Source organism: Theropithecus gelada, chromosome 12 (genome assembly GCF_003255815.1).
Source record: "Theropithecus gelada isolate Dixy chromosome 12, Tgel_1.0, whole genome shotgun sequence".
NCBI lineage: Eukaryota > Metazoa > Chordata > Mammalia > Primates > Cercopithecidae > Theropithecus > Theropithecus gelada.
The window spans coordinates 48,963,475-48,986,006 of NC_037680.1; the positions used below are offsets into that span (position 1 = coordinate 48,963,475).

Sequence of the window (22,532 nt, forward strand, 5' to 3'; positions counted from 1 at the left end):
GGAGATTGAAATGATTGTGTGGTTTGTTCTTTGTTCTATTAAGTAGTGTATTACATTGCTTTTTCTACATCAAACCAACCTTGCATTCTTGGGATAAGTCTCAATTTTTTTATGGTTTATGTTGTTTTGTTGAGGATTTTTACATTGATGTTCATAAGGTATGTTTATTGGTCTGTAGTTTCTTGAGATGTTTTAGTTTTAGTATCGGGATGACACTGGCCTTATAGAATGAGTAGGGAATTTCCCTCTCTTTCTGTATTTTGGAAGAGTTTTTGAAGGATTGGTATTCTGTCAGTGTTTGGTAGAACACAACAGTGAAGACTTCTGGGCCTGAGGTTGTCTTTGTGGGAAGATTTTTGATTACTAGTTAAATCTCTATTTGTTAGTTATTCAGATTTATGGATAGATATTTATAAACATAAATAATAGGCCAGGCACAGTGGCTTATGCTTGTAATCCTAGCACTTTGGGAAGCCAAGGCAGGTGGATCACCTGAGCTCAGGAGTTTGAGACTAGAGTGGCCAACATGGCAAAACTCCATCTCTACTAAAAATACAAAAATCAGCCAGGCACAGTGGTATGTGCCTGTAATCCCAGCTACTTGGGAGGCTGAGGCAGGAGAATCACTTGAACCCAGGCGGCAGAGGTTGCGGTGAGCTGAGATTGTGCCATTGCACTCTAGCCTGGACGACAGATCAAGACTCTGTGTCAAATAATAATAATAAAATAAATAAATATAAATAATATATTTGCTATCTATTCAAATTGTCCATTTCTTCCTGAGCTGTGTCAATAGTTTGTATTTTTATTGTAATTTGTCCGTTTCATTTAGGTTATCTAATTATTACACACAATTGTTCGTAGTATTCCCTAATAATCCTTTTTATTTTTGTAAGATTGATAGTGATGTCCCCACTTTCACTCCTGGTTTTATAAATTTGAGTCTTCTTTTTTTTTTTCTTGGTCAATATAGCTAAATATTTATCAATTTTGTTAATCTTTCTAAAGAACCAATTTTTAATGTCATTGGTTTTCTCCATTTTTCTATTCTGTATTTCATTAGTTGCACTCTAGGCTTCATTATAATTTCCTTCCTTCTGCTTGCTTTGGTGTTATTTTGCTCCTGTTTTTCTAGTTTCTAAAGGTGGAAGTTTTGGTTATTCATTTGAGACATTTTACAACTGTAAATTTTACTCTAAGCACTGCTTTGTCTGTATCTTACAAGTTTTTAATGTTTTGTTTTCATTTCCATTCATCTCAAAGTATTCTCTAGTTTCCATTTGGATTTTTTCCATTGGTTAATAGGAGTGGGTGGTTTTAATTGCCACATCCTTGTGAATTTCCCATGTTTTCTCTTAATCATTTAAATTTCATTCTGTTGTGATTGGAAACATACTTTGTATGATTTCAAGTATACATCTATTAAGATTCATTTTATGGCCTAACATAGGGTCTATCCTGGAGAATGTTCCATGTGTACTTGAGAAGTGTTCATTCTGCTGCTGTTGAATGTTCTACAGATAGCTATTAGGTTTGGTTGGTTTGTAGTGTTGTACAAGCTTGTCTTTCCTTGTTAATCTTGTAATTGTTAGATCCATTGTTGAAAGTGGAGTATTGAAGTCTCCAATTATTGTTGAATTGTCTATTTCTCCCTTCAGTTCTATCAATTTTGCTTCATGTATTTTGGAGCTCTGTTGAGTACATACATGTTTTTAATTATATCTTTTGTTTATTAACCTTATATCATTAAAAAATCTTCTATTTTGTCTCTTGTAACAATTTTTGCTTTAAAGTATATTTTGTTTGAAGTTAGTGTAACCATCCCAACTCTCTTTTTGTTTTTGTTTTCATAGTGTATCTTTCCAGACTTTTAATTTAAACCTCTTTGTGCCTTTCAGTCTAAAATGTGTCTCTTTTTAGCATATAGTTAGAATTTAAAACCATTCTGCCAATGTCCACCTTTTAATTGGAATGTCAGATCAATTACATTTAATGTAATTACTATTAATGTAATTAACAGTAATTTTGGTTTATGTTTGCCGTTTTGTCTTCAATATATGTCATATCATTTTTTATTCTTCCTTATTACTGTCTTTTGTTAAAATGATACTTTGTATTACATTGTTTTAATTTCGTTCTTGTTTTTGTTACTGTATTTCTTTGAGTTTTTTAAGTGATTATCCTGGGGATTACAATAAACACCTTAATTTAATATCTAGTTCAGATTAATACCAATTTACTTTAAATAATACACAATGACTTTTCTCCTAAATAGGCCTTTGCCCCTCCCCACCCATCCTTTGTGCTGTTATTGTCATATAATGTACGTTTTTGTACATTGTGGGCCTGTCTACAGAGATGTATAATTATTCTATGCAATTGTCTTTTAAATCAGATAGGACACAAAAAGAGTTACAAACAAAAAATATACTCATATTATCCTTAATGCTTACTTTTGTAATTACTTTTCCTGGTACCGTTTATTTCTTCACATGGATTCAATGTATTGTCTAGTATCCTTTTGTTTCAGCCTGAAGGATTCCCTTTGGTATTTCTTGATAGCGTATGTCTACCAGTGATGATCTCTCTCAGTTTTTGCTTATCAGGAAATGTCTTAATTTCTCCTTCATTTTTGAAGGATAGTTTTGCTGGTTGTAGAATTCTTGTTGATAGTCTTTTTCTTTCAGCACTTGGGAATATGTTACCTCACTGCCTTCCAGCCTCCATGATTTTAGATGAGAAATCAGCTGTTACAATCTTATTGAATATTGCAAATATGTGATGAGTCATTTCTCTTTCTGTTTCTCAGACTGGATAATTTCAATTGACCTGTCTTCACTATCACTGATTCTTTTCTTTCACATGCTCAAATACACTGTTGAACCCCTCTAGTGAAATTTTCATTTCATTTATTGTACTTCTCAACTCCAGAATTTCAACTTAGTTATCTTATATAATGTCTATCATGTTTTTTCACCTTTGCCAAATCTTGATGCGTATCATTTTTATTGCCATATCTTTTATTGTTGTATCCTTTAAAATTTTCTATTTTGAGACATCCTCATACTTTAGTTCTTTAGTGTTTGTTTACAGAGTCTGACTTTACTGACTCAGGTATAGTTTATTGACTTGATTTTTCCTTGCCTATGTATGGGCAATACTTTTTTGTTTCTTTTCATATCTTGTTATTTTTGTAGAAAACTAGACATTTAAAATAATATATTTTGACAGCTCTGGAGATCAGGTACTGCCCTCTCCCCAAGGTTGTTTTTGTGATTGTTTTGTAATTTTTTTTTTTTTTGGAGTTAATTCTGTTAAGTTTGAGTTATTTGTTGTGTGTGGTCTCTGAAGTCTCTGCTCATTTAGCTTAGTGGTCAGCTAATGACTGGACTGAGATTTCCTCAAATATGTGGAATCAGTAAGTTTCCCAGTCTTTGCCGGGGGACTCTGTGTGTATAGGAGAAGTGTTTAGGAGAATATCTTCAACTGTCAACCAGGCAGTTGACAACTGTGCCTTAACCTTTAGGTCCTGCTTGCATAGAGCAGTTAGAGGTGAGAGCTTAGGGTCTTCTCATGTCTTTCCTGAGCATGACCCTGGGCATGAGTATGGCCTTTCAGATTCCCAGGAGATAGCTGAGTTTTTCAAAGCTCCTATGGCTATCTCATTCCCTAGACCTTCCTGTCAAGCTTTTTGTTTAGCCTTATTCTTTGCCCTAGCTGTTGTCCAGTGCCTCCTACAGCCCTCAAATTAATCAGTTACTGCTAATTGTTTTTGACAGATGTTTCCAGGGATGGGGGTGGGGTGAAAGACTTTTGTACTGGGGAGCTCAGAGTCAGGTCAAATAAATAGTATTCCCAGCGGCTACCAGGCTGCTGGTTTCACTCTGATTGCATATTTATTGGAGGGAGGGGGAGCAGGATAGGAACAAGTTAAAATGCTTACTGTTCTTATAGGGATTCAGTTGTTTTACTTTAATAAATGTTCCCCAGATTGCTGCATGCCTTTAGTTAATTTCCAGAATTCTGTCAAAGTTGATTCTTCATGATTTTTGTGCCACCACCCCCCCCCCTCATTTTTTTTTGATGCTTTGATAGAGGAGACACTTTTGCAGGTTCTTTCTCTCCTATTTTTGCTGATGTCACTCCTGCTGTTCTTTTTGAGAAGACAACGTTTATTACAATTCCTCTTCCTTTTTATGTGACCAGTTTTAGGTGTCTACTTTTGTTTAACCGGACTTTATAACATCTTTTTTTTTTTTTTTTTTTTTTTTTTTTTAAAGCTGTGTTCTGAAATTTCATTGATGTGACTTGGTGTGGGCCTTTTCTTATTTATTGGGCTATGGTCTTTGAACTTCCCATTATTTTCTTGATATTTTCCTTTTCACTGTGTGTTTAGTCTCTTTCTGATAGTCATATTAGGAGGATGTTGGGCTTCATGACATCATTACCTGTTTTTAATCGTTTTTTCCCCTGTTTTTCATTGCTTCAACTTTTTATTCTATTCTGTGAGATTTCCTTGACTTCAAATTCCCAGCCCTTCTATTGAATTCTTATTTCTGTTATCTTACAAATTTCCAAGAACTCTTATTTTTAAAATTAATCCTTTTTAGAATTCTGCTCTAGTTTTATTTTATTGCTCTGAGGATATTTTATATATATATATATATATATATATATATATATTTTTTTTTTTTTTAAACTAATTTGCCTCTGCACCCTGCATTGTCCATTTCCTGAGTTTCTTTTTGTCTGTTTCTCTCCTGGTTGTTCATTTTAAAGGGCTAGGCACAAATAATGAATGGCAATGCCATCTGTTTGCTGTAAAAACAATATGAATGTATCACTTTTGTTTTTTTTAAGCTCAGATGCTAATGTGTCTATTTTTTGGTTATTTATGTGTCAGCTACTTGCCCATTAAGGTTTATATAGTCAAGAAAAGACCCACTGGCCGGGCACGGTGGCTCAAGCCTGTAATCCCAGCACTTTGGGAGGCCGAGATGGGTGGATCACGAGGTCAGGAGATCGAGACCATCCTGGCTAACCCGGGGAAACCCTGTCTCTACTAAAAATATAAAAAACTAGCCAGGCGAGGTGGCGGCCCTGTAGTCCCAGCTACTCCGGAGGCTGAGGCAGGAGAATGGTGTGAACCCGGGAGGCGGAGCTTGCAGTGACCTGAGATCTGGCCACTGCACTCCAGCCTGGGTGACAGAGCGAGACTCAGTCTCAAAAAAAAAAAAAAGAAAGAAAGAAAGAAAAGAAAAGACCCACTGGTCTTCTGGTTTGGGGCTTAAGTTGTGCTGCAGCATGTTCTTTCTTATACCTTTTTCTGTTTCTATTAGTAGTGCTTTATTTAGCATTTTGGTCTGCAGCTGATTTCTATTGCTAATATCTATCATTGCATGGATCAAGGTTTACTGAGTTCTTAGACTCTCAGAAGAGATTACTTCTGTGCTGGTGGATGGGCTTCTCTTAGGTAATCTGTCTTTATGATGGAAAGAAAAATTCATAATGACCCGGCAATCCCACTCCTATGACTATACCTCAAAGGATTGAGAATATTTAGGCAAAAACTTATACACAAATACTTATAGTGGCACTATTCACAATAGTGTACAGGTATAAGCAACCCAAATATCTATCAGCTAATGAATGGATAAACAAAATGTGGTGTGCCCATACAGTGGAATATTATTTGGCCACAAAGCACTGAAATACTCATATATGCTACAAACTGGTTGTTATAACATTGAAGACATTATGCTAAGTAAAAGAAGCCAATCACAAAAGGCCACATATTATATGATTTTATTTACATGAAATATCCAGAATTGGCAAATATATAGGGACAGAAAGTAGATTAGTGGTTGCCTAGGGATGTGGCCACTAAAGGAGCCAGGGTTTCTTTTGGAGGTGATGAATATATTCTAAAATTGACTGTGGTAATGGTTGCACATATCTATGACTATGTTAAAAATCATTCAATTATATACTTTAAGTGAATACATTAGATGGTATGTAAATTATTTTTATCTTTTTTGAGATGGAGTCTCCCTCTGTTGCCCAGGCTGGAGTGCAGTGGCATGATCTCAGCTCGCTGCAAGCCTCCCAGGTTCAAGCTATTCTCCTGCCTCAGCCTCCCTAGTGGCTGGGACTACAGGCGCCTGCCACCACACCCGACTAATTATTGTATTTTTAGTAGCGATGAGGTTTTGCCATGTTGGCCAGGCTGGTCTCGAGCTGCTGACCTCAAGTGATCTGTCTGCCTCCGCCTCCCAAAGTGCTGGGATTACAGGCATCAGCCACTGCGTCCAGTCTGTTATGTAAATTATATCTGAATAAAACTGTTTAAAATAAAATACGCCTGTAACGGTCTCAAAAAGACTGTTCTAGAAGCCTGCTATGTTAATTATGTTTGAATAAAGCTGTTTAAAATAAAATAGAAAGGCTTGTAAAGGTCTCAAAAAGACTGTTCTAGAAGTGCTGTCTGTATTAGGCTCTGCCTTCACCTGTTGTTTCTCCCCTCACATCCAAGGTCACATGAAGGCATCTCCTCTTGCAGTCTCTCTTTACATGTTAAATTCTTGCTTTTTCTTCATTCGAGCTTTTATCCCCATTACTTACCCTAGACTTTCAGAATCAAGGCTTGGTTTTTTTTCTTTCCCATTTTTTTTTAGCTTATTCAAATTAATTGACTTTTTTTACCTTTTATCCTTCTGCTAAAAACCTATACAAAAGTTGTCGTTTCTGTCTTTCAGCCCTAGCTGCTCTTTCAATTCTGTGTTTAATATATAATCTATAAATAACCTATGTGTTACAGCCACATGTCTTTTTTTTTTATAGATGGAGTCTTACTCTGTCACCCAGGCTGGAGTGCAGTGGCAGAATCTCGGCTCACTGCGACCTCTCTTTCCCGGGTTCAAGCAATTCTCCTGTCTCAGCCTTCTGAGTATCAGGGATTTACAGGCGTGCGCCACCACACCTGACTAATTTTTGTATTTTTAGTAGAGACGGAGTTTCACCATGTTGGCCAGGCTGGTCTTGAACTCCTGAACTCAAGTGATCTGCCTGCCTCAGCCTCCCAAAGTGCTGGGATTACAGGTGTGAGCCACAGTGCCCGGCCTACATGTCATTTAAATTAAAATTGAAATGTCTTGGTTCATTTACTGTTGATGATTTTACAAACTTAACAGTGAAAGCGCTGTTGGCTGAGAAACTTTAGGAACTCTGGGTGAATACACGGTTGGTTGAATGTCCTGGCTTTAGAGCTGTCATCTAGTCAGTAGTGGTTCATTTCGTCTAGGCCTGGAATTCACATGAATTAACCTAGCGAGCCTAGTGTTACTAGGAACAGGAAGTTAGGGATGGCAGCTCTTGGTTAGATGACATTGACGTGGTGATTTTGTGCACTGAAGAGAAAACTTTAAAAATAATTGGCGAACTTCTCTTCCTTGGCCTTCCTGTTGACAATACTTATCTCATTATCTTAATAGGGTTTCGTGTTAGTTTTCACATCTCTCTTTCAATACATTTGTCATCAAAGGTTCCATTCTTCTTGCCTTGAATATATACAGACTTAATGTCTGTCTCTACCATTATTCCCTCCCTTCCTTTTCCTGAAGAACTTGGATCCTCCAATCTATTGCTGCTCTTTTGGAAACTCTTTCGCCTACTTTAAAATCCACTGGCTCCGGTTTATTGTATTGTTGACTGCAAAGCAAAGTACTGCTTTGACTGTAGTTTCTAACTCTATTCCTGTGGCTTAGTTTGCCCCTTTACCTCTAGCAAGATGATGCTTCTCACATCCTCTCTGTCCTGTCTGCTTAGCCCCTGTTATTTTCCCATGCAGCCTGAGGCTGGAAATGGCTCCTTATTTTGTACTTGCCAGGTGGTTGTTACAGTCTCCCTGGCCAAAAGGTTAAGGAAAACCGGAAAATAATTTACTCAAGTCTACCTTTTTATCTCAATATCTATTCTAATATGTTCTTTACTCCCTTCATGTATTTATAGAATATGCATACTTCTTATTCATGTTACTAGCAAATGTGAAGCAGAGCATATCATTAAAGGATGAATAATTAACAAATTGTTGAATTTCTCAAAATACCCAGAGCTCTTTATTCATCTTACTAAAATAAATTGCTTTACAGGGCCAAGAGCAATTTCAAGCATCATGCTACATAAAAGTTTTTTTTTTTTTTTTTTTTTTTTTTAAAACTGAGCAGAGTCTCGCCATGTCACCCAGGCTAGAGTACAGTGGCACAGCCTTGGCTCACTGCAGCCTCCTCCTGGATTCAAGAGATTCTTGTGCCTCAGCCTCCCAAGTAGCTGAGATTACAGGCGTGCACCATGATGCCTGGATAATTTTGTATTTTCAGTCGAGACAGGGTTTTGCCATGTTGGCCAGGCTGGTCTTGAACTCCTGACCTCAAGTGATTCGCCCGCCTTGGTCTCCCAAAGTGCTGGATTTATAGGCGTAAGCCACCACACCCAGCCACAAATTCCTAATAAAGGCCTTGTATACTTTGATAGTGTAATTACTTAATTTTAGATGTATTAGAGGCAGATTTTTAAATGGGATTTCAAGGCAGATTTTTTAGTTATAAAAATCAAAATATCTCCATAATTACCATTATAAAGGTAATATATACATGCTGTAAAAAATTTTTAAATATATAAGAACTTAACTATAAGCCATTCAGCCTATTGACTTTTAATACATATTATTCAGTACTATTTTATATACACATAAATTAAAAGCAGATTTGTGTATGACAACTGTATTGTTATAGGCAGTAAAATCAATTCAGATTCTGTGACAAAGGAAAATGGTTATAGTAGATGAGAATATAAGCTGGATACTAGCTAGGAAAATAAGTCCATGTTAACTTTGAAGGAAAACAAAAATTATACGTAAATAAATTACTAAATTTGATTTGCCATACTGTTTGAGTTGAAAAATGATATAAAAATGTAAAGACCTACATGCCTTACAAACACATCAGAAAGTGTTTTGGGGTTCTAGGCTGTAAAATTGCTTGTAGATGCAAACACAAAGTAGCGGTTCTGTTTTTTTCTCCCTGAAAATGAAAATTATACTGTTTTTTTCCTGTTAAAGTAATTGTGAAGAAAATTCAGAATCTGAAAACCCCAAACAAGAAGAGAAAATTACTCATTCTACAGACAATAAAATTATATATCATTTCAGACCTTTTTATAGTAGAATTTTTACAAAGTATTATAAATGCTTCTTTGTAACTGGGTTTTTTTTTTTCCTGCTTAACAAGATCTCTTAAGCCAGTATGTAGAGTTCTGTATAATATCTAATTAATGGTTAACAATATCCTATTTTAGAATGTACTTTCTTTTACTTAACTAATCCCCTATTTAGGTTGTTTAGTTTTAGGTATTCTGCATAGAGCTATGATGGATGTTCTCATACATGCTTTGCATGCTTTTCTGCTTATTTAGGATAAATTTCTGGAAGTGACGTTGTGTGAAAGGTACATGCATTTTTTTTTTTTTTTTAAATAGAGGCAGGGTTTTATTCTGTCACCCAGGTTGGAGTACAGTGATGAGATCATAGCTCACTACAGCCTCGAAGTCCTGGGCTCAAGTGATCCTCCTGCCTCAGCCTCCCAAGTAGTTGGGATTACAGGCATGCACTACCACATCTGGCTAATTTAAAAGTTTTTTTGTTTTTGTTTTTGTTTTGTTTTGTTTTTTTGTAGAGATGGAGTCTCACTATATTGCACAGGCTTGTCTGGAACTGCTGGGCCCAAGTGATCCCCCTGTTATGGCCTCCCAAAGTGTTGGGATTATATGTGGGAGCCACCACACCCAGCCAATATATGCATTTCTTCTTCTTTTTCTTTTTTTTTAAATTTAGAGACAGTGGCTCACTCTGTCACCCAGGCTGGAGTGCAGTGGTGCAATCATAGCTCACTATAGCCTCCACCTCCTGGGCTCAAGTGATCCTCCTTCCTCAGCCTCCCAAGTAGCTGAGATCACAATTGTATGCCACCATGCCCAGCTAATTTTAGAAAATTTTTTGTAGCGATGGGGTCTTAACTCTGTTGTGCAGGCTGATCTCAAACTCCTGGCTTCAAGTGATTCTCTTGTCTTAGTCCCCCAAAGTGCTGAGATTACAAGCATGAATCACCACGTCCAGCCTAATACCTGCATTTTTATTATTTTTATTTTATTTATTTATTTTGAGAAGGAGTCTTGCTCTGTAGCCCAGGCTAGAGTACAGTGGTGTGATCTTGGCTCACTGTGACCTCCATCTCCTGGGTTCAAGCAATTCTTCTGCCTCAGCCTCCCAAGTAGCTGGGACTATAGGCATGTGCCACCTGGCTAATTGTTATATTTTTAGTAGAGATGGGATTTCGCTCTGTCGGCCAAACTGGTCTTGAACTCCTGACTTCAAGTGATTCACCTGCCTCTGCCTCCCAAAGTGCTGGATTACAGGTGTGCATGTTTGATTCTAGTCACCACGCTGCCAGCCAGAAAGGAATAACAAATTATAGTTACATACAAGATAGGGTTAACTTGTGTCCAGTTCTGTGCTATAATGCACTGTTAATGAGACTCCCGGCAATATACAAAGCCACAGCAGTATTATGATGGAGTTTATGTATTAGAGTTTCACATATTAGAGGAGTTGGGTTGGGTTCAGCAGCGAGGGAAATGCTTATATTGGCAACTTGGATTGTGTTGTATTCATTGTCAAAAGCAGCGCTCAAGCCAGGTGTGGTGGTTCATGCCTGTGATCCCAGCACTTTGAGAGGCCGAGGCGGGTGGATCATGAGGTCAGGAAATAAGTCCATCCTGGCTAACATGGTGAAACCCTGTCTCAACTAAAAAAAACAAAAACAAAAAAATTAGCTGGGCATGGTGGCAGGCGACTGTAGTTCCAGCTACTCTGGAGGCTGAGGCAGGAGAATGGCACGAACCTGGGAGGCAGAGGTTGCAGTGAGCTGAGCTCGTGCCACCGCACTCCAGCCTGGGTGACAGAGCGAGGCTCCATCTCAAAAAAAAAAAAACAACAAAAAAAAAACAAAACAAAAAACGCAGCACTCTCCCACCAGCAGTTAAACTGTGATGCTATGAGTATGTGTTGATATTTTGCTGTTTTGAGGACTTGAGCATAGAGCATGATCCTTTTCTTATCTTAGATGAGTGACCGAGGAGGTGGTGTTCCTCTGAGGAAAATTGACAGACTCTTCAACTACATGTATTCAACTGCACCAAGACCTCGTGTTGAGACTTCCCGCGCGGTGCCCCTGGTATGTTATCAAGAAATAGTGAAGTGTGTTTCTGTCAATTGCCTTCCACATGCTCTAGCTGCCAAATAAGTAAGTTAAGCCATCATGTAGGGTACTCCACAAGGAAGAAAGAAGCTCTTAGAAATGCACACTTTCCCCTACATTTAAACAACCTTCAGAACACTTTTTTTTTTTTCAACTGAAATGGGCACCAGACAGAGATCTGGAGTTCTTGTTACAACGTTTGATCATGACATAGCAGTAGTTTTCCTGTGTAAAACCCTTTTTCAGAATGTGGTTAACCACATTATTTCTAATGTGGGGAATAAATTACTGGTTTTAGCAGTATTTGGTCAACACTGAATTACTTTTTAGTGTTTACTTTTTTCTCAAGTATTTGTCATTAGAATGATCTCATATCCTAGACTGAAAAATAAGACTAAAATTCTGATCTGTTCAATCACCAACCTGAGGGCTTAAATTATAATTTCTTTGATGGTGTTTTTATTAATCTTAGTTCCACCTATTTTCAGGTTTAATAGGATCAACTTTTGAATTGATTCCATCCTTATCTTTATGTTCTAACTCCCCCACAGAAAGTATGTTGCCAAAATTTTGTCTAATTCTAGAAGAGCTCTATTCTTCTTGGCTTGGAAACTTCTCTGACATTTCCAGTAGAATTATGCTGTAACATGATGGGATATAGTACAAGATAGATCTATTTTAGACCCCTTCCTAGGAAGTTACTAGGACTTTATTCTGATAGTTTTGTGTCCGGAATTGGTGGGTTCTTGGTCTCACTGACTTTAAGAGTGAAGCCGCAGACCCTCGTGGTGAGTGTTACAGTTCTTAAAGATGGTGTGTCCAGAGGTTGTTTCTTCAGATGTTCAGATGTGTCCGGAGTTTCTTCCTCCCGGTGCGTTCGTGGTCTCACTGGCTTTAGCAGTGAAACTGCAGACCTTCGTGGTGAGTGTTAAAGCTCATAAAGGCAGTACGTCGGGAGTTGTTTGTTCTCCTGGTGGGTTCGTGGTCTCGCTGGCTTCAGGAGTGAAGCTGCAGACCTGTGCAGTGAGTGTTACAGCTCATAAAGGTAGTGCGGACCCGGAGAGTGAGCAGCAGGAAGATTTATTGTGAAGAGCAAAGAACAAAGCTCCCACAGCGTGGAAGGGGACCCCAGTGGGTTGCTGTTGCTGGCTTGGGTGGCCTGCTTTTATTCCCTTATTTGGCCCCACCCACATCCTGCTGGTTGGTCCATTTTACAGAGAGCTAATTGGTCCATTTTACAGAGAGCTGATTGGTCTGTTTTACAGAGAGCTGATTGGTTCATTTTGACAGAGTGCTGATTGGTGCGTTTACAAACCTTTAGCTAGACACAGAGTGCTGATTGGTGCGTTTACAATCCTTAGCTAAACAGAAAAGTTCCCCAAGTCCCCACCCAATCCAGAAGCCCAGCCGACTTCACCTCTCAGTTTTACCGGATGCATACCACAAATTCTATGGCTACAGCTGTACTATAGTTGAAATGCTTGCTCTAGTAATGTCCTTTTCCAGTTGAGATACATGGCTTCCAGGAGTTGGCATCCATATATCAAGGGGCAGACAGACAATGTCAGATGATAAACATGAGCATCTTTTCATAAGTCTAGTTTTATGCTAAAAAGTAGAGGGAGAGACAGGAGCTGCTGTTTTTGTAGTAAACGAATATTGTAGAATTTTTTTAGAGAGTGGCATAGTGAGCTAGTCCAGACTCTGGATCTAAACTCTTTGATTCCATTTCTGATACTGCTGCATCTTAGATGTGCAGCCTTGGGAAAATTATTGACCTCTGAAGGCCAAAGTTTCCCCAGTTAGAAAAATGGAGTTATTGTGAGAATTCAGTGAGTTGATATATGTAAAAATGCTCTTTATAGTGCCTGGCTCATAGTAAATGCCATGTAAGTGTTTGTTATTTTAGGATATAAAATGTATGTGAATTTTTAAGAAAACAAGAGACTTGACCTGAACAGGCTCCCCCATACATCTGCATGCCCTTAACAAGGCTAAGACTGTTACTAATTTCTTGCAGAGCCTCCTTTCTGCTGACCTCACTTTGTAGATGGTCCCAGTCAGCAGGCAGTAGGGTAGCTGGCAAAAGGCCAGCAGATGCCCACAGGAGTGGCTTTCTTGTCCACCTGGTTACTAAAGGCTTCTTCCCTGTGGATACCTTCTGGTGGGTCTTTGCATGGATAGGCTAGCTTTACACTGCAAGTCCAGAGAGGAACATCCACACATCTCTCTTCCAGACCTCCTTCTCATCCTTCACTCAGTTTTGATCTTTCCGAATCTTTAACAAGCCAGCCACTTTTTGCCACCGCCCATGCTGGAAGGGTTTACTTTCACCCCGTCTTTCAGGTCTGCCCTCCAACCCTGACAGGGATTGTAGTAGGAACACGGCAGCCTACTTTCGGATGGTGATAGCACATGGGGTAATTCCATCAGTGGACCCAGAAGCCCAGCCAGCTTCACCTCTCAATCCCCCCTCTAAACAGGACACTCTAACTGCTGTTGGGAATTGGGCAATGACTGCTGTAGCTACTTCCTGCTGGACAGGGATGAAGAAGGGGCCCTGCAGTGTAGTGGCCTCCAGCGGGGAGCTCTTTAGGTCAGTGAAAGGGCCAGTGGGTCAGTCCAGGGGTCCTCAGTAGAAGTTGTTAGTTGAGCTCATTTGGGGCTCCATTTGTAAGACCATCTGTAGCTTGATGGCCTTGATTCTAGAGGAAACAAATTTGACAAGGAAGTTAAAAATACAGGGCCTGAAGGTGAGTAATAGCAAGATGGCTGTCACAGGACCTAGAAAGGGGAGAAACCATGTTGCCCAATGCCAGAGGTTGATATAAGAGTTTGAAAGGCGTTGTCTGATTTCAGAATACTTTTCCTGTAAACACCGGGTGACATCTCGGTCTATGCCTGACGGGTTAGTGTAAAAACAACACTCTTCCCCTAAGAAGGTGCGGAGTCCTCCATTCTCAGCAGTGAGGAGGTCTAGGCCTTGGCGGTTTTGGAGAGTCACTGCTGCTAAAGAGAGTATTTGGGATTGTAGAGTAAGGATAGATTTTGTTATTTCTTGCAAACTGTCTGAGAAATCCTTTGAGTGTTTGTGGTAGTAGGATAATGAAGTAGATAAACTGGATATTCCGGTTCCTGTAGCAGTGGCCATTTCTAACCCTGTAAAATGGGTATTAGTTGTATGGCCCTGCGCTGAGGGACTTGAGCTTTGAGGAGCACTGATAGGGTCTGATTTCCATGAGATTAGAAGTTAGGATAATATATGTTACACTGTTAGCTTTTAGCAAACTTTACTTTTATTGAAACCTTGTAAGTTTGGGATTTCAATTATTCTTTCCTATTAATAAGATCTCGTTCAGTCCATATTAACTTAAAATTGGTATAGATGGCTCCTTCCTGATTCTGTAACTACCTTAAGCGCTCACATTTGAGCAGACCGAATATTAGGCAATTTTCCTAACTCTGCTTTTACAAGAGTTTCCTTATCACTTACTGAATACCCATTGTGTCTTTTTCCCTTAATCGCCTGGGAGGAAACATCTATCGTCCTGTCCTGAAGGGAGTTCCTCCTTTGTGTGGTCGGACCTTCAGATTTAGATCCCCTGTTAGGAAACCCGCCGGGTTAAGGATTTTTGATAGGAAAGCTATGGGTTGTCAGTGGCCTCAGTGCTTTCAGGCTATGCCCTTGTTTACATGGACAACAAGGTGGTATTGGAGTATTATAGGGTTACAGAGAAGACCTTCAATTATCAATTATAGGTTTTAAATTTACCCTGGCTTGTAAAGGAATAGGGTATACTGTTTTTTCTTTGCTACTATCTCTCTTTCTCTTTGACTTCTTTGTCTCTTTCTGACTCTCTCTTTGACTTTCTGTGTCTTTCTCTCTGACTTCCTCTTTGTCTCTGTCTCCTCCTGTCTCTTTGACTTTGTCTTTTTCTTTCTTTCTCTCTGACTCCTTGTTTGTCTCTCTCTTCCTTTCTCTCTCTCTCTGACTTTCTGTCTCTTTCTCTCTTTCTTTTCTGCTGGTCTTTCCCTGCCTCTGCCAGCCACTTATGCTGCTCTTCTCCCCTCTCCTGGAGAAGTCCGCAGACCAAGAACCCACCGGAAGGAACCAATTCCGAACACAATACGATCAAGCAGGCAGCAAGGAAAAGCAATATGCTTTTTCCAGACCAACCACAAGTCATTTTATAGAAAGAATAAAGAGTTTTAAATGACCAGAGGGAAGTTAGCTGATACAGTACTCGAGTAAACCTCAGCTTAATCATTAATGCTTAAATATTAATTATATTAAATATAATGCATCTCTCAGATGTAGGCTCTGAAAGCCTCAGTGGCATCTATCTTAATTAGAAAAGTATTTCAGTGTGTGGCTCTCTGAATAGAATTTTGTTTTTCTCATCAAACAGGCTGGTTTTGGTTATGGATTGCCCATATCACGTCTTTACGCACAATACTTCCAAGGAGACCTGAAGTTGTATTCCCTAGAGGGTTACGGGACAGATGCAGTTATCTACATTAAGGTAATAGCTGTAGTCTTCTTGATTTAGTATTTCTTTTGATGATAAGAATAGATGCCCATACTTAACTGTAATGAAATTTAACTCTACCACATGCTGTTAACATAGAAAAAAGATTATGGTTTTTTGCCTGGGTTCTCACCAATTTTGATAGATGACCCCCTCAACTGTGGGGAAAGAGATTTGTATACTGGAGTGATCAGGACTCTGGCTATTAATAGGAAAAAAATTGGGTTCAAGTAGAGAATCATAAGTTATATATCATACAAGTTTAATTTTAACATAAAACACATGAATGAACATTGATATACCAAACTTTTGATGTACTCCCAAGGCCTTTTCTTTGTATATGGGTCTGCAGATAGGAGTGTCACATTGTCTTTTTTGCAAAAGCTGTACTGACAGTGCATCATTTTAGTTTCTTTAAACAAACAAGTGCATACTCTTTTTGGACTTTTATGCTGTCCTTTACAGATACCTCCTGACTGATTTGACAGCAAGTTTTATGTGACTTTCCTTCAGGAGTCTTTCCAAAACATTCATCTTAGTTTTCAAAGAAACATTCCCTTTTTTGTTCTTTGCTAATATAATAGATTTTGTAATTATAATGACAGAACTGTACAAACAGATTTGGGAACAAGCACAAGTGACTCTTGGTAAGCATATAGCTTACCCGATGGACACAGAAGCACTTAGTTTGCTTGCCTGGAGTGTTCAATGCATTAAGGAGGGATCCATACATTTTTACATGGTTGGAAAAACACTAGGTTCCATCGTTCCCCTTCTTCGGCTAACTGGTGACTGTTCATGCCTGATTTAGTGACTCTAGTTTCTTGTTCTGGCCACTAGATGGCATCTGTTTTATAGAAAATGTTGAAGAATTTATATTGGAAAAATCTGAAAAGACTAAATTCTTTCCAGATGGTATTTTTTGTTTGTTTTTTTAACCATGTCAATTGTGAGGAAAAAGGGCAACATCAATGCAATTTTTTTTTTTTTTTCTGGACGGAGTCTTGCTCTGTCACCTAAGCTGGAGTGCAGTGGCATGATCCTGGCTTACTGCAACCTCCGCCTCCCGGGTTCAAGCTGTTCTGCCTCAGCCTCCCAAGTAGCTGGGACTACAGGTGCCTAATGTTTGTATTTTTAGTAAAGATGGGGTTTCACCATGTTGGCCAGGCTGATCTTGAACTCCTGACCTCAGGTGATCACTTGCCTTGGCCTCCCAAAGTGCTGGGATTACAGGCGTGGACACTGTGCCTGGCCCAATGCAGTATTTTTATGACGAAATATAAGATTTTGATCTAGCCCAGGAGTGTCCAGTCTTATGGCTTCCCTGGGCCATACTGGAAGAACAACTGTTTTGGGCCACACATAGAATACACTAACGATAGCTGATGAACTTAAAAAAAAAATTGCAAAAAAAAAAATCTCATAATGTTTTAAGAAAGTTTACAAATGTGTTGAGCTTCATTCAAAGCCTTCTTGGGCTGCCTGTGGGCCATGGATTGGACAAGCTTGATCTAGCCTATAGATCAAGAAATTCTGGAATATTTAGAGAGAATATGGAGGTGAAAGGTTTTTAGTTCTACCTTAGAGAAAATAGAAGACAAGAAGTCTTAGAGAATCATTAAAATTGTCAACATCAAAGACTTTAGTGCCGGGCGCGGTGGCTCACGCCTGTAATCCCAGCACTTTGGGAGGCCGAAGCGGGCGGATCACGAGGTCAGGAGATTGAGACCATCCTGGCTCACACTGTGAAATCCCATCTCTACTAAAAATACAAAAAATTAGCCGGGCGCGGTGGCGGGTGCCTGTAGTCCCAGCTACACGGAAGGCTGAGGCAGGAGAATGGCGTGAACCCGGGAGGCGGAGCTTGCAGTGAGTGGGGATTGCGCCACTGCACTCCAGCCTGGGCAACAGAGCGAGACTCCGTCTCAAAAAAAAAAAAAAGGCCGGGCGCGGTGGCTCAAGCCTGTAATCCCAGCACTTTGGGAGGCCGAGACGGGTGGATCACGAGGTCAGGAGATCAAGACCATCCTGGCGAACACGGTGAAACCCCGTCTCTACTAAAAAATACAAAAAACTAGCCGGGCGAGATGGCGGGCGCCTGTAATCCCAGCTACTCGGGAGGCTGAGGCAGGAGAATGGCGTGGACCTGGGGGGCGGAGCTTGCAGTGAGCTGAGATCTGGCCACTGCACTCCAGCCTGGGCGGCAGAGCGAGACTCCGTCTCAAAAAAAAAAAAAAAAAAAAATACTTTAGCCTTATCAGAATGAGATTTTCTGGTTCAGGATGTTCTGCATCTTAGGAAATGCCTTTGGCCTGGGGTGGAAATACTACTGAAAAATCCTAACTTGAAGAAGATAACCAGAAATGTAGTTTATCTCGGGTTCCAGTGACTTTCAGGAAATACAATGGAGAATTAATGGTAATAATATATTGAAAACATGAAATAATGCATGATGCAGCAATCTTGTGCACAGTGACTGAAATTGGAGGCTTTAGAAGACGCAGGTTCAAACCCACGGCCAAGAAATGTTCACAAAAAAGCCAAGATGCCTTAGACATAGATTTATATTTATTAATAATGTTATAATGAGTTTTTAAATTTTTATGTATTTATAGAGACAATGTCTTGCTGTGTTGCCAGGCCAGAGTGCAGTGGTACAGTCACAGTTCACTACAGCCTTGAACCCCTGGGCTTCAAGTGATCCTCCTCTCTCAGTCTCCCAAGTAGTTAGGACTACACTCATGTGCCACCATGTCTAGCTGATATTTTTATTTTGTGTAGAGACAGGATCTTGCTATGTTGCCCAGGCTGGTCTCCAACTCCTGGGCTCAAGCAATCTTCCTGTGTAAGCTTCCCAAAGCACTGGGATTATAGGCATAAGCCACTGTGCCTGGCTTGTGATGAGTTTTTTTAAAGCACAGTGACTATACTGAAAAAAAAAAAAAAAAAACTATTTCTTCTAGTAAATAATTAAAATAGAGTTCATTAATTTTATATACATATATTAAGATACATATATTGATTTGTATGTTTTTACATTTAACCAACTTCTTCAGTTTGCCAACTCTGATCTGGGTCATGTTTTGTGTAAAATTTCAATACAGCAGCTTCCAGGATGGCTGGGAACTACTGTAAGCAACAAACTCAGTCAACCTGCACATCAGTCAGTGCCATAGATTTAATAAATAAGATGTTTCAAATATACATAACCATTTAAAAGTATAGTTAGGTGGTATAAGGATTAATAAGATACTAATAGAATGTTATCTAATTTGTCAGAACCTTTTTACCATTCTCTATTTTCTCAAATAATGAATTCTAAAAAATGCCAGACTTAATAGGTCTTAGGTTTTGTTTTTTTTTTCAGGCTTTGTCAACAGACTCAATAGAAAGACTCCCAGTGTATAACAAAGCTGCCTGGAAGCATTACAACACCAACCACGAGGCTGATGACTGGTGCGTCCCCAGCAGAGAACCCAAAGACATGACGACATTCCGCAGTGCCTAGACACACTTGGGACATCCGGAAAATCCAAATGTGGCTTTTGTATTAAATTTGGAAGGTATGGTGTTCAGAACTATATTATACCAAATACTTCATTTGTCGTTTTCACAAAACTATTTGAGTAGAAAAAATGGAAACTGAATTCCATTTGTGCCCATTAAACCTCCTAAAGGATGAAATCACACCTATTTTACACTTATATTTCACAGTAATTGAACATATTTTTAAACAACTGTAGTTTTGGTCAACTTTTTGCTTTGTGGTAGACTTCAGAAGTGTGGAAATCTTTGGGTTTCTATAGGAAACTAGTTTTTTTTAAAAAAAATACTTTGTTTGCTAGAAACATTTTCTAAATAATAGTGATTAGCTGGTTAGCCATCTTCCTGTTATTTGGAGGAGTTCTGCCATCTTTATTCGGTAGTAATATGGTCTTCATGTTTATCAGTGACTGACTACAAGTAAAGCAGAAAACAGTTGCCCTGTAATCACAGAACCAGCCACCATTCGGCATCTATGTGCATTGTCTTAGCTATGAGGTTAATTCATCATTTTAAAATTTTATTGTAAAGAAGTGTAATGACTATCTCTCTGTGGATCTATGCCAAAATCATGGGCCGTCTGTTCTAAGTGTACTTGTGATTAATGCAAGGAGAAATTTTTATACTGAAAACAAACATACTAGCAGCTACTAAAATAGAGAAGAAATTGAGGGCAAAGTAATATATCTCCAAAACTGAACTGATTGCTTGTTGAGATTACCTAGAAAGCTTTTGGAAAAAAATGGAGTTTTTCTGCGTCCTACTCCAGATATTCTGAATCAGAATCCCTAGGACTAGAGCCTAGAAATCTCACTTTTAAAAATGCTTCCTAGGTGAGTCTGATGCCTACCCTAGGTTGGGAACCACTCTTTCAAAGTAAGTAGTGATGACACAGCATTTACTAAAGTAACATCTGTAGGTTTTGGTTTCCACCTATTTAAAGCCAGATTTATAGACTCGAGAAGACAGAAACTGAATCCCACACCTGGTGCAATTAGAAGCAGAAGAACAAAATGCCAGGTAACCAAAGCATCAGAGCCATCATTGCTCAAGTCTTTTTTCTTTCTCTTTTTCTTTTTTCTTTTTCTTTTTCTTTTTTTTTTTTTTGAGACAGGGTCTCGCTCTTTTGCCCAGGATGGAGTGCAGTGGCATGATCAAGGCTCACTGCAGCCTCAATCTTCTGGGCTCAAGTAATCCTTCTACCTCAGCCTCCTATATAGCTGGAACTACAGTTGTGCATTACCACACCCAGCTAATTTTTTTTATTTCTTGTAGAGATGAGATCTCGGTATGTTCCCAGGCTAGTGTTGAACTCCTGAGCTCAAGAAATCCTCCTGCCTGAGTCTGAAAGTGCTGGGATTATAGGCGTGAACCACCACACGTGGCCTATTGCACAAGTCTTGACAAACAACATATATTTTCTAAAATTATCCAAATTTTGTTATCAGGGAGAAGTTTGCTTAGGTTTATTAGAGCAGTCCTTTGCATTCGTATGGTAATTTGTACTTCACAAACACTTTGATATATTATAACTCTATTGGTCTTTGAAACAAAGCGATGCAGTGTAGGTGGTATCATTGTCTTTCTCACTCAGTGTGGCCCAGAGTTGCTCAGAGTCGGAGCAGACCCTGAGGTGTATCTGCAGATCCTGTCATCAGCTGGCAAGTCCAGGAGACTGTGTCATTTAGAGACTTGTTGTTAGTTACCCCTCAACATCTTTTAAGGTGGCAGGAAAATACAGTGGACATAACATTTTAAAGTAAAAATTTTAAAGTTTAAAGAAGAGTTTTGCCACTTAAACGGGAGAGCTTTGTCTGGAAAATCCATTGAGTTGAAACACTTCATCCTTGGAAGGATTATGTAAGATGAACAATTGTGATAAATGTGTGGATTAGAGGCAGTTAGTGAATAGGCAGTTAGTCCAGTGCCCTCATTTAAGAGGCCAAGATCCTGATTCAGAGTAGGCATCCTTTGCCCAGAGCTTCTTAGCTAATCTGACCAAATGTTGGGGAAAATGTCTCACCTAACCCACTATTCCTTAATTATGGATTTTGTGAAAAACAATGGAACATGTTAATGAGTAATTTATATTAGTTTGATGTATTACAATTTTTTAGCTTTAAATTACAGTTTTCTTATAATGATGAAATGTTTTAGAATCCTTTGAATCTAAGTATTTGTTTCCTAAATGAAACATTTGTACAACATTTGATGTTTTTACTTATGAAATATTCTACTCCCTCAAGAAAATTAAAACTTTTTCTATTTAAAAGCTAAGAAATGTTTTAAAGGAAAAATGAAATTTTTTCCTTTAGCTTATTTTTTAAGGTAAAACATCTTTTTACTCTGTTATTGTGGTAATGGACAGAAAATTACATACAGAAAATTACATACAAAAAAATATTCTGGGAGAGCTTTCTCCTAGTTGGTTTTAAATCCTTGTGCTACCTGAAAGGTTTTTAGATTTTACAGGAGCTATTTTGTCCACCAGCATTAATGTAACACAGTGTAGTTATGAAAATATATTGAAGGACAAGAAGTGGACACGAAGTGATTTTTGTAACCTGAGCAGTTAATGAATGTGCCAACATTTTCTAGGAAGGGACAGCAAGAATATTCTGCTCTGTAGTTAAAATACTGGCGGGCCTTTGATGTCTTCATGCTTAATTGTGATCACTTTCTTGCACTGTGATGTTTTTACGTGAATATGTTGAAGTGGAAGTCTACCTTATTATTTTATAAAATGTTTTCTGTACGACAATAAACTGAAAACGTGGATCAACCCTTATTTTGAAAATAAACTGAGTCAATTTAGCCTTTTAAAAATATGATCATCTCTTTTAAATAGAGTCCTCTTCCACCATCAAGGCTCAACATTTTGTAAGCATCCAAAAATTGATAGTTAGGGGGCTTGCACTAAATTTCACTATTCAGTAGAGAGGAACTGTTTGGAACTTAGATTTCCAATGTGTATATTCTAATAGAGAAAGCAAGAGGTAGAGTTTGTATGTTTGACTTACCCTAGATTTTTATTTTCCATACATACCACAGATGATTGACTTGTTGCATAAATGAAGATCTTTGTTGTGTGCTTTTCAAACACTGTAAATAAATTTGAAATTTGAATAACTTTCCACAGTATAACTGTAAA

At 38.6% G+C, this 22,532-nt stretch overlaps 1 protein-coding gene across 2 annotated transcripts in view; it reads left to right on the forward strand.

Moving 5' to 3' along the window:
* The window catches only part of PDK1 (pyruvate dehydrogenase kinase 1), a 41,406-nt gene extending 18,899 nt beyond the window's left edge, over positions 1–22,507 (forward strand). Inside the window, exons 9-12 of one of the 2 annotated variants that reach the window (XR_003122113.1) lie at positions 11,175–11,285; positions 15,719–15,832; positions 19,206–19,401; positions 20,976–22,507. Coding sequence is in view for 1 of the 2 variants with exons in the window: in XM_025404209.1 (XP_025259994.1) it covers positions 11,175–11,285; positions 15,719–15,832; positions 19,206–19,346 (366 nt within the window). In the remaining variant the exon portion in view is untranslated. Of the gene's footprint in view, positions 1–11,174; positions 11,286–15,718; positions 15,833–19,205 lie in introns of both variants that reach the window. The other variant, XM_025404209.1, reaches the window with a different exon arrangement.
* The last annotated feature ends 25 nt before the right edge of the window (positions 22,508–22,532 follow it).